Genomic DNA, 12790 nt, shown 5'->3' with positions numbered 1-12790 from the left:
AATCACCAGAACTGTCAATGGAATCTGTGGAACATGCCAACATTTGCATCACTTTCTAAGATGATGTAACTGTTCACGAGGACTCCAATGTAGTGCATTAGTACTTCCCAAGGATATGTAGAAGTGTGTTAATATTTGCAGAGCTAAAAAGCAACATTTTGATAATTGCTGGTTTGTAATGTTACAGTTTATCATTAACCTCCTGAAAAGACTTTAATTATACCATGTGCCAAGCAATAGAAAAACATTTTAGTTGTACTATATTGCAGCCACTTGCTGCTAATAAATAATGTACTGAAGTTCACTTATACTTTGATAATTCTGTAATGTAAATCTGAATATATTCTTGGTCATCAGAAGTGCTTAACCTGGGTGATCACCCATGACTTGATCCTCCAGTTTTTTTAATTTTTGCTCTAGATTGTCTGCTTCCATAAAGTGTTCCCTGTATAGTTGAACTGTATAACTAACATGGAATGTCTCTGAATTGAACCTCCAGCAGTGCACTATTAACCAAAACATTGAATTGTTGTCAGCATCTGGGCTGGAGAGGTCAGTTGCCCCTGGTTTGTGACCAAATTGGCTGAGAACAGTTTTGAATAATCTTGGAAACACTGCATTTCATCCACAGTCACATTTAGACAAGTATATAGAAACATAGAAAATAGGTTCAGGAGGAGGCCATTCGGCCCACCGAGCCAGCACCACCATTCAATATGATCATGGCTGACCATCCAAAATCAGTACCCCCATTCCTGCTTTCTCCCCATATCCCTTGAATCCATTAGCCCTAAGAGCTAAATCTAACTCTCTTGAAAACATTGGTAGGACAGGTTTAGAGGGTTTGGAGCGATGTGGACCAAACGCAGGCAGGTGGGATTAGTGTAGATGGGACATGTTGGCCGGTGCCGGCTGGTTGGGCCGATGGTCTGTTTCCCCACTGTATCACTCTCTGGCGGTGTATTAGATGGGGGGGAATGGAGTCGGATTCTCGTCCTGATTATTTGCTGGGCCATCGCTGGAATATTACATCACAAGAGACTGCAGGTGCTGGAATCTGGAGCAACAGACAATCTGCTGGAGGAACTCGGTCGGGAGCATCTGTGGGGAGAAAGGCAATGATGTTGTAACTCACCTGTGTTTCATCACCCTCGCACCTTGCAATCCCCCTCGTCCTCCCATTTTGTCCTTCTCCGGGTTCCATTCACCTAACATCCACACATTTTACCCATTGGATCACTCCTCCATCGAGTTATTTTGTCAGTATCATCGGTATGTATCAATGATTGCCAATATCACCTTGTGTACTTCTCAGATTCCAGCACTGCTAGTCTTTGTGTTGCCACTGATGACCCTTTCATGTGTCTCCACCATCACCCTCCTGGCTGCTCCTGCCCTTCACGGTCCACCAATCACCGACTGACCCCTTCGTCACCTCTCCCCCTATCCTCTTCATACCGACTATCTCCACTCAGTCCTGATGCAGCCTTTCAACTGAAACATTGACAGTTCCTTCCCCCCCACAGATGCTGCTCGACCCACTGTTCCTTAAGCAGATTGTGTTTGTTGTACCGGACGATTGAAGGCGTGTGGACATCTGAAGGGGACAGTATTGAGCTTGCCTGTCAATATATGAATGGCCACAGGAGCCTGGTAGCTAGGAGAGGCTGATGGCCATGGGTTAGTTCTATAAAAGAAGAGAGAATCAAGTATCCTTCCATCACTTTCTCACTTCACCTCTAACTCTACTCTTTGCTTGAACATACTGGGAACATCACGCAAGCAATATTATTCCACCTTTAGTCATCTGCTGCTTTTTCTTTTCCCAAGCTCCTGAATCAGTGGATCTTGTTCCATTTTGCCAACTGTTTTCCCCTTTTCACCTTCTATTTCTTGTACTACTTGAATATTCTCCTATTCCCACTTGAACCATCAGCTGGGATGTCCGTGTTCACACCTGGAAGCTTGATGCTCTCAGCTGTCTCCATTACGGATGGCTGCATTGATGCTGACTGGGGCATGCACACCATCTTGTTTCCTGAAGTCAATAACTAGCTCCTTCGTCTTGCTGACATTGTTGTCTTGACACTTTGTTTTGTAACCTTCCTGTAATCCGTCTTGCCATTGATCAAGAACTACAGTATAAACTTGTAGATGTAGAGTAGAATTGGCTGTACAGACATGTGTGTATGGTATACACCTTGTGATGAATGTGTAGTACTACTTATTTACTTTTGGGGGGTTTCTGTACAAACATGACAAATCAATCTGACTCCTAATTTACCTTCCTTGAAATCAGCGCATGCACACATTATAAATGTCAACTATTACTCTGAAAGTGAGATAACCCTATTGTCAACCATTAAATAATATACTTTTACATAACAAAGTACACAGATTATGTAGAAACTGGAAATGCTGGTTTATACCAAAGATAGTGCTGGAGTAACTCAGCGGGTCAGGCAGCATCTCTGGAGATCAAAGGTTCATTTATTGTCACATGCACCAACTTGGTGCAGTGAAATTCAAGTTGCCATTGCAGCACATTAATATGAATACCACATAACATTATAAAGGAATTTAATAATAAACATAAATACATCCCCCCACAATGGTTCCCACTGTGAGGGAAGGCACAAAGTCCAGTCCCCGTCCCCTTGTCCACCCATAGTCGGGCCTATAGAGGCCTCCGCAGTTGCCGCTAGGGCGGCCCGATGTTTCAGGCCCTTCTCGCTGGGTGATGGTGCTCCGGCGTCGGGAGAATCCTCTCAGCGGCTTGGGATGCCTGGAACGGCTGCTTCCTTACTGGAGACTGCGGCTTCTGAAGCCGACAGGCCGCACTGGACGGAGCTCCACCACTGGCGATCTCGGCGAGAGATCGCAGGCTCCCGATGTTAAAGTCAGCACCACCGCCCGCGGCTGGCCGCTCCACATTCCCGCAGCTCCGCGATGTTCACCTGCGGTCTGGAGCATTCCGGAGCTCCAGCTCGGCAACCTGGGCAAGGCATCGCCCGCTCCGCTCCGCGATAGCGCTCCAGCGCTGTGCCGCCGCCTCAGGAAACGCCGCTCCAGACCTGTTGGTAGGCCGCAAGGACGGGTCGAAGATGCTGCCCAGAGAAAAGCCGCCTCTCCGACCAGGTAGGGACTAGGAAAGCAGTTCCCCGCTTCTTACCCCCACCCCCCACATAAAAAAAGTATAGACCTCCAAACAAAACACTTTTGAACACACTAAAAATAAAAGAAAGAAGTGAAAAAACAGACAGCTGCAGGCTGGGCAGCCAAACCCAACTGGACGGTGCCCCCTATATAAAGGATAGGTGACGTTTCACGGAGTGCTGGAGTAACTCAGTGGGTCAGGCAGCATCTGTGGAGAACATGGATAGGTGACGTTTCACAGAGTGCTGGAGTAACTCAGTGGGTCAGGCAGCATCTGTGGCGAACATGGATAGGTGACGTTTCACGGAGTGCTGGAGTAACTCAGCGGGTCAGGCAGCATCTGTGAAGAACATGGATAGGTGACGCTTCACAGAGTGCTGGAGTAACTCAGCGGGTCAGGCAGCATCTGTGGAGAACATGGATAGGTGACGTTTCACGGAGTGCTGGAGTAACTCAGCGGGTCAGGCAGCAACTGTGGAGAACATTGATAGATGACATTTCACAGAGTGCTGGAGTAACTCAGCGGGTCAGGCAGCATCTGTGGAGAACATGGATAGGTGACGTTTCACGGAGTGCTGGAGTAACTCAGCGGGTCAGGCAGCAACTGTGGAGAACATTGATAGATGACATTTCACAGAGTGCTGGAGTAACTCAGCGGGTCAGGCAGCATCTCTGGAGAACATGGATAGGTGACGTTTCAGGTAGGGACGCTTCGTCAGTCTGAAGAACTATCCTTCAGACGGTTCTTCACATATATTTTATCACCAGAGATGCTGCCTGACCCGCTGAGTTACCCCAGCACTCTGCGAAATGTCGCCTATCCATGTTCTCCACAGATACTGCCTGACCCGCTGTTACCCCAGCACTTTGTGCCTACTCAGATTATCTTAACAAATGGTCTTTAAAGCATTGGTAATATGCGTATTTATACTAGCTGCTTCTGCCAAACCTCACATTGTATAATCATATTTTAATAGTTGCCCACGGCACTTTTATTAAATTGAAATGTTTTCAGAGTCATACAAAGCATTGTGAATTTATAACATATGCATATCGTCTCTCTGAATAACCAGATTTCTTCATTGCAAATTCTGATTTCTTGAAATCATGAATGATGTAAGATGGTCTTCAAAATAGAAAATGGATAATCAAAACTTGTCGGTAAACCTGTCTCTAACAGAATTAGATCAGAAGGAATATATTCCACGTTTACTGGTAGCTCCAAATTATCATTGCAATTTTGTTTAGTGATATTTTTGATTGTTATCTTTATCTCCATTTTCAACAGTAAAAACAAATTCTTATCACATTTCCATTGAGGAACTATAATTCTATTTCAATCAGTAAAGATTATTTTCTAAATGTTCACTTCAAGTGATTTCTATATTTATTGATTATATATTTACTCCTTGCATATTTGACTTCAAAAATATACATTTTGCAGCTGAATGCTTTCAGTGCACAACAGACACACAAAGCCAAATGCTGCCACATCTTCTTTTCCATTTGGTTTCTTGATGCAGGAGTATTAATGCCAAAAATACATCAATGAGATATCAAACACTTTGCTTCTATTCCTGTGGTTTAATTCAAGTGGACTGAAATCAAACTAATGTTGAAATATACATATTTAAATGTAGAATGTACATTTGTAGAAGTAGTTCTACATTATGTAGAAGAAATGTAGAGGTACAAAAAACACAATGCTAAATGTTGCTTTCATAGATTGAATAGCTTGATCCCTGTGATAGTTTGTGTATGCTTAAAGCATGTAATTGTGTGTACTATGTTACAGTAGAATTGAAAATTATTCCATATTATAGACAATATATAAATATTTTACTGCCTTGAGAGTGTTTCCTAAGATTGGTCATTGTTTGCTTGAAAAGATGTGTATGCATCTTAGATTCTATCTATGCATGCTGGAATTTGTATTCAATTGCAAATGTTACAAAATAAAACAACTGTATTAAATGTAACAGGAAACTGATACAGAAAAAGGCCTTCAACCTTGAAATGCCATGATAGTACATCATCTGGTGTAGTTATGGGCTTGCTGCTTGTACATACCTAAAGTCCTGTACTGACAGCTTGCTTTAGAGATCAGTGCCAGCAGCTAGGAATTGTGTGATGTGTGATTCTTGTCAGTATCTGTGATTATCAGAAACTGACAGCTGTTTAAAAAAAAGGCAGACATCAAAAGATTCCAATCGTCTCGTTAGGTCAACCAGTGTTCATTTTCATAACTTTTTTTTTGTTTCCTTATTCCTTAGCCAAGCCCGATCCCGAGCCCAGTTTTGGGGAAAAAGCCAAATGCTACTCAATCACTGCTTGCCTGGTGCAGGGAAGTGACAAAAAACTATAGAGGAGTGAAAATCACAAATTTCACCACATCATGGAGAAATGGGCTGGCTTTCTGTGCAATCCTGCATCATTTCCGATCAGACTTAATGTAAGTAATGAAGTTAGCTCGATTTACACAAGGCATTTCATTTGTGCATCAATGATTTATAATGAGCTGCGAATGCAATTCCATTTTATGGTGGTGTAAAGATTTTCTGCACAGTATAACCTCACCTCACCTGTTCGAATTCAGGGGCAGAGTGTGCAGTGGGTAGGGTGCACCTCAGGTGGGGACTGTCAAATTTGCCTTGCATCTATCTCTTCCTCAAAATCCCTCTGGTGGGAGAAAAACCTTTCCTTTTCAAACCTATATCTTTCCTCTGTTTCTGTGTTACTTAAACTGTGTCAACATGCCTTGGAGTTAATCAGTCTATTCTTCTGGAAACTTGCAAATGAAATGTTTATATTGAAATTCATAAGTCAAATAATCTTTTATTTCTTCATATGCTGACAGCAAAGGATTACTGCATGATAAATGTGGTTTAAAAGGCAAGCTTCTGGTGTTTATCTCTTCACTTCACTGTTAGTTGAATGCTTTGGGGGGGATTGTGATTTTGTGGTTATTTTTATTTTCCACTCTGCCTGTTTTGTTGATTGCTTTACAATGAAATCATTACTCACAACATAATGTCGCTACTGATATGTTTTTTTTCCTGTCATGTATTTTGCATTATTTTAAGCAAATACTAAATGCCTAATACTTTGTTCTCTTGTTCCCCTTATTCCAGTGATTACAAATCTCTGAATCCTCAAGATATTAAAGAAAACAATAAAAAGGTAAGAATAGTCACAGAAAATGACATGATTACAATTTTGGCTTCACCAGTGGTCGTTTAGTAATCCCTGGAAGGTGAGGTTGTTTTGTAAGGTTATAATTGCTGTTCGCAGAAGTAATCTCCCCTGCCGTTTTATCTGATGCATTATCGACTCTGTTTGCATTGGTCACAAACGTTTTAAACCTTGTGGAAGAAGGTTTCTGTAACACAGATATATCTTGCTGTGGCTTTCATCCATGTATCATGGAGCATTTATTTAAGGAGTTTTCAGTGAAAACATCTTTTCATTTCCTTTCCAGTTTCTATAAATATTATTTGAGCTTTGTTTTTTTAAATGTGCTATGATTCTGTATTGAGAGCTCTCTTCAATTGATTTTATTCTTTGTGCAGCTCATTTCTCCCATCTTCTTTCACTTCTTGTTTGAAAGTTAAATTGAGTATCCCATTTGCTTCCTGCGGGTTTGTTTCCTGTCTTCTCACAGTTCTGACTGATAACCCCTACTGCCCCTGTTTGGAATGAATGCATCATGAAGAATGCCTGTGTATAGTACTATACAAATGCATAAAGTTTCTGACATTTCCTCCTCCTAACCAATTAACACAACATCTCAGAATGAATGAATGCTTTCTTTGAGGCCAGAGTCTGTCTCCTTTCTCTCCATTCAAATGAAGTTGCAGGTGATCGCTGCAAGGGCAGTAGAGGTTAAACTGAAGGAGGGACTCTTGCGATATGGGCAATACCAGGTCAGATCGTATCTTTTGTTTTAGTTCATTGAAATTAAGAGCAAATGCATTTTAAATTAAGATTCAAACAGATGCATATCAATTAGAAAATAAAATGTGTTCACTATGTCTCGAGTGTAATTTCTCACAGCAGTTAATTGAAAGCAAATGGAATCTACTTGCAATCTGATCCTGGTTAATAGGTTAGTACATTGTGTCTTGAGAAATATTTAGACATCCACCAGTCCTGCTGATATTGTTGATGGATAGCATTTGATATCTGTCAATCAATTCATAGCAGGTCTGCAAAGTGTGTGAAAGATGAATGTCAAGTTTAATAAACAGAACAATTTATTTTTGTGTCTTTTAGGAAATAGGAAAGGTGAACCTATTTTGAGGCAGAAATATTGTTTGATTATCAAATGTTAAAGTTGAAATGTGAATATCAATAATCTTTGCTTTGTGAAAATGACACATTTTACATGTTACATCTTAAATGGGAGCAAATGTGAAAGCATTTGTTGTGTTTAATGTTCATACCTTGATTTAAATATTGCTTATTCCATTTAAAATCTAAAGATATTAGATTTTAATGTGTTATTAGCATTATTTTGTTTGAAACCGTTATCTATTTTAATTGCCTTTAACTACCAGTTTTTCTCTTAAGTTCTTCAAAAGTAATGCACAGTGGTGCAGGCGCAATAAATGATGTTGATGTGATAGCTGTAACATTCCATGGATTGTTACTGAACAAATTTGACATCAACCCATAAAAGGAGAGACTAGAGCAGGGAATTAATAAATGTTAGCATTTAAAACAGAGACGAAGGTTGCAGAAAGATGGAGATGCTTCAATGTATAAAATTCTGGGCCTTGTCCTCGACAACTAAATGCATGATTCAAGTCGTTGAGTTTATTGAGTGCCATGCAATATAGATACAATGAAACTCTTGTTTGCAGCAGCATCCCAGGCATAGACTCAGATAACACATACACATAAATTATACATAAATTACACCTAAAAGAAAGAGAAGACAGCATAAAAAAAACCAAGATGCAATTTAAAGAAAAAGAGTCCATGGTAATACAAGAGGTGGTCTGTAGTATTCCGTTGTCGAGGTAGATTTAGGGTTGTGCATGACAGTTCAAAAGCCTGATGGTTGTGATTCCTGAACCTGGTTGTGTGGGACTTTAGGCTTCAGTATCTCATGACAATAGACAATAGGCGCAGGAGTAGGCCATTCGGCCCTTCGAGCCAGCACCGCCTTCAATGTGATCATGACTGATCATCCCCAATCAGTACCCCGTTCCTGCCTTCTCCCCATATCCCCTGACTCCGCTATTTTAAGAGCCCTATCTAGCTCTCTCTTGAAAGCATCCAGAGAAACTGTCTTCACCGCCCTCTGAGGCAGAGAATTCCACAGACTCACCACTCTCTGTGAGAAAAAGTGTTTCCTCGTCTCTGTTTTAAATGGCTTGCTCCTTATTCTTAAACTGTGGCCCCTGGTTCTGGACTCCCCCAACATCGGGAACATGTTTCCTGCCTCTATGACCAATGGTAGCAGGAGAAGAGGGCATGGCCAGGATGGATCCTTGATGATAGACGCCATCTTCCTGAAGCAGCGCCTCGTGGTTGCTTTCAATGGAAGTTAGGGCAGTTCCCGTGATGGACCGTGAGTCCACCACTCTCTGCAGCCTCTTGCATTCCTGTGCATTGGAATTGCTGTACCGGGCCGTAATGCAGCAAGTCAGGATGCTTTCTCCAGTGCATCTGTAGTTGTTTTGTAGAGTATTCAATGACATGCTGAATCCATTGAACTTCTTAGAAAGTAGAGTTGCTGGCATCCCTTTGGTTACTCCAGCACTACAGTGAAAAGCTTTGTGTGCATGCTATCCAGTCAGTTCATTCCATGTATGAGTAGAATCAAGCCATACAAAGTGAAAGTCATCTGTATAGTGAAGTTATATGTTTAATAAACTATTTATACCAGTATTTCTGATCAATATAATGACAACTACCTTGATACATACAAGATGCATTCCTCTTCCCAGAAGGCAAATGTTCGTATAATAGTATTGTGAGCAATTTTGGGCTCCATATCTGAGGAAGGATGTGCTGGCTCTGGAGAGTGTCCAGAGGAGGTTTACAAGAATGATCCCAGTGATGAGTGGGTTAACATATGTTGAGCATTTGACGGCTCTGGGCCTGTACTCTCTGGAGTTTAGGAGAATGAGAGGGGACCTCATTGAAACGCACCAAATAGTGAAAGGCTTGGTTAGAGTGGACGTGGAGAGGATGTTTCCACTAGTGGGGGAGTATAGGACTAGATTATTAGGACTAGGTCATAATTAAGAGACTGCCTCAGAATTAAAGGATGTTCCTTTAGGAAGGAGATGAGGAGGAATTTCTTTAGTCAGAGGGTGGTGAATCTGTGGAATGCTGTGGAGACAAGGAGGCGCTGCGAGACGCCTGCCCTGCAGCGTGTTAGTAATTTCTACTTTTTTTGTTTTTTTAGTATGTCCAAATGTGTGTTTTAATGTATCTAGGTGTGTCTTATGTGGGGGGTGGTGAGGGGAGAACTGCTTTCGGTCACCTCCTCCACGGAGAGGCGACTTTTTCCATGTCGCCTTCCTCGCGGCCTAACACCAAGGATTGGACCGGCCTTTCCCGGAGTCGGGCCCGGAGCTTCAGCAGCGGACGCAGCATGAACTTTTCATTGCTGAGCGGGTGAGCCCTCACCGGGGATCGGCAGAAGGGAGTGCTCCAATCGCTGGCCCGCTGCAGCCTGAAGCCGCGGTCTGCGGCGATTCCAGCTGGCACGGCGTCCTGAGCCTGGGATCCCTCGTTGGGGACCCCGGAGGAGAAGAGCTCCGACCGCCGGCCAGCGGCCTACATCACCTTGAAGCCGCGGTCTGCGGTGCTTCTAACCGCAGGCGCAGTGGTGACTTACCATCCGGAACGGGATCCCTCACCGTGGATCCCTGGAGAAGAGCTCCGACCGCCGGCCAGCGGCCTACATCACCTTGAAGCCGCGGTCTGCGGTGCTTCTAACTGCGGCGCGACGGGGACTTAGACCTTCGACCACCGGCCGACGGCCTACACCATCTTGAAGCCGCGGTCTCCGGTAGGGAAGCACCGATTCGGGTATTAACTTGCCTACATCTGGCCGCCCGCAGCGGCGACTGCGGAGGTTTGTGGTCCCGACTACAGGGGAAAATGGAGGCGGACTGACTGAACTTTGTGTCTTCAACCACAGTGATGAATGTGGTGAATGTTTGTGTTAAATTTTTATTGTGTATTGTGGGTTCTTATTTATTGTACTGTTGCTGGCAAGTTCATTTCACTGCACTTTATTGTGTATGTGACAAATAAATCTGACTATTGACTATTGATATTTTTAAGGCAGAGGTAGATTCTATATTAGTACGGATGTTGGGTTACGGAGAGAAGGCAGGGGAGTGGGGTGAGGAAGGTGAGATAAATCGGCCATGATTGAATGGGCCGAATGGCCTAATTCTGCTTCTATCACATGACATTATAAATGGTGTCTATAACATTGCCAGAACCTGTTCACACTTTGTGCATGATGTTCATGTTATCGAGTTTATGACATAATCATTGCAGGATTATTGCAGTCACATTCTGCTAGTTACTGTTGGAACAAAGGCTGTTATATGAATTTCTAAAGTAATGGAACATTACTTCCTGACGAGCGAAACCATTTCTACGCTCGCTTTGACCGGGACAACAAAACTCCAGCCATCAAAGTTGCTCCACCCCCAAATGAACAACCCCTCAGTCTCTCCACCTCTGCTGTACAAGATGCACTGAGCAAGGTGCCGGCCCCGATGGCATCCCCGGGCGGGTGCTCAGGGCATGTGCTGGACAACTATCCCTGGTCTTCACTGATATTTTCAATCTGTCACTGGCCCAGGGTGTTGTCCCCACTTGCCTCAAGACATCAACCATTGTGCCAGTGCCCAAACAATCAGCTACAGGGAGTCTCAACGACTTCCGCCCAGTGGCACTCACCCCTGTCATTGCAAAGTGCTTTGAGCGGCTGATCTTGGCTCACCTCAAAGCCAGCCTCCCCCCCACACTGGACCCCCATCAGTTTGCCTACCGGGCCAGCAGGTCTACAGAGGACGCCATATCGGCGGCCCTACACTCTGCCCTGACCCACCTGGACAGCAATAACACCTACATCAGGCTGCTGTTCATTGATTTCAGCTCTGCCTTTAACACCGTCATCCCCGCCAGCTTGATCACCAAACCCAGCGGACTTGGCATCTCCACCTCCCTCTGCAACTGGACACTGGATTTCCTCAGCAACAGACCACAGTCTGTTAGGGTCAACAACCTCACCTCCTCCACTCTAACACTGAACATCGGCGTGCCACATGGCTGTGTGCTCAGCCCTCTCCTCTACTCCCTCTTCACCCATGACTGCATCCCTAAGAATGGCTCCAACGCCATCATTAAGTTTGCCGACGACACCACGGTGGTAGGGCTGATCAGTGACAACGACGAGTCAGCCTACAGGGAGGAGATCCAGCACCTGACAACCTGGTGTGCCAACAACAACCTTGTCCTCAACTCCAAAAAGATGAAGGAAATTATTGTTGACTTCAGGAAGAACAGAGGGGGCAGACATACCCCCATCCATATAAACGGGACTGAGGTGGAGCGCGTCTCCAACTACAAATTCCTCGGGGTACACATCTTGGAGGATCTGTCCTGGTCCCTCAGCACCTCCAAGCTGATCAAAAAGGTGCAGCAGCGCCTTTACTTCCTGAGGAGGCTCAAGAAAGCTCACCTGTCCCTCCAGATCCTGACCAACATTTACTGCTGTACCATCGAAAGCATCCTGACCACCTGCTTCACGGTATGGTACAGCAGTTGCACCGTAGTGGAAGGAAGGCACTACAACGGGTAGCGAAAACCGCTCAGTACATCATCGGTGCCCCGCTCCCTGCCATGGACGCCCTCCACCGAAAACGGTGTCTGAGACGGGCCGGGAAGATCATCAAAGACCCCACCCACCCCAACCATGGAGTGTTTGCCCTCCTCCCATCAGGGAGGCGGTACAGGAGCCTCAGGTCTCGTACTAGTAGGATGAGGAACAGCTTCTACAACAACACTATCACATTGCTGAACTCGGAGTCCCGCCGATAGATTTCTCCAGTCTCTCCGTCCACATTCTTTGCTTATTCTGTATTTTTATTTCTATATTGCACTATTACTACGGACTGACGCTAAACTGCTTTTCGTTGTACCCGTACTTGTATCTGTGCAATGACATTAAAATTGAATTGAATTGAATTGAATTGAATTGAACATAGCACAGGGCTGCCAACATTGGGTGAGAGTTAGGAGTGAGAAATTGCAAGGGGGGGGGGGGGGGGGGGAGATATGGAACATTTCCATTTTGCAGCTTGAAATTATGCAATATGGTGCATACTGTAGCAAGTCTTTTAACTAACACTTGAATGCAATATATATGCTCTAAATTGGATTGGAGCATTTTTGAAAGGGGGAGGCTGTGCAATCACTGATCACTGGCCTTGGGGGTACCCGGTGAGGGAGTGGAGCAACCGAGTGGGGAGAGGGTGTGGAAGTAGGGTGGCCCCCCTCCCAGGGTAGGAACATTTTTAAATTTGATGTTTTAAAATCATGTTTTAGTGCGCTGTAGAAGTATGATTTCAATGTTTTTTGTATGAAGTATTTTTAA

General features: G+C 44.1%; 1 protein-coding gene across 1 annotated transcript in view; it reads left to right on the top strand.

Moving 5' to 3' along the window:
• Nucleotides 1-12790, top strand: part of ehbp1 (EH domain binding protein 1) — a 373177-nt gene that overhangs the window by 208284 nt on the left and 152103 nt on the right. The window contains exons 12-13 of the mRNA XM_055638879.1: nt 5430-5608; nt 6288-6336. Of these exons, the coding sequence (XP_055494854.1) occupies nt 5430-5608; nt 6288-6336 (228 nt within the window). The remainder of the gene's footprint in view (nt 1-5429; nt 5609-6287; nt 6337-12790) is intronic.

Source organism: Leucoraja erinacea, chromosome 8 (assembly GCF_028641065.1).
Source record: "Leucoraja erinacea ecotype New England chromosome 8, Leri_hhj_1, whole genome shotgun sequence".
Taxonomy (NCBI): Eukaryota; Metazoa; Chordata; class Chondrichthyes; order Rajiformes; family Rajidae; genus Leucoraja; species Leucoraja erinaceus.
This window is presented reverse-complemented; position numbering and strand designations above follow the sequence as displayed.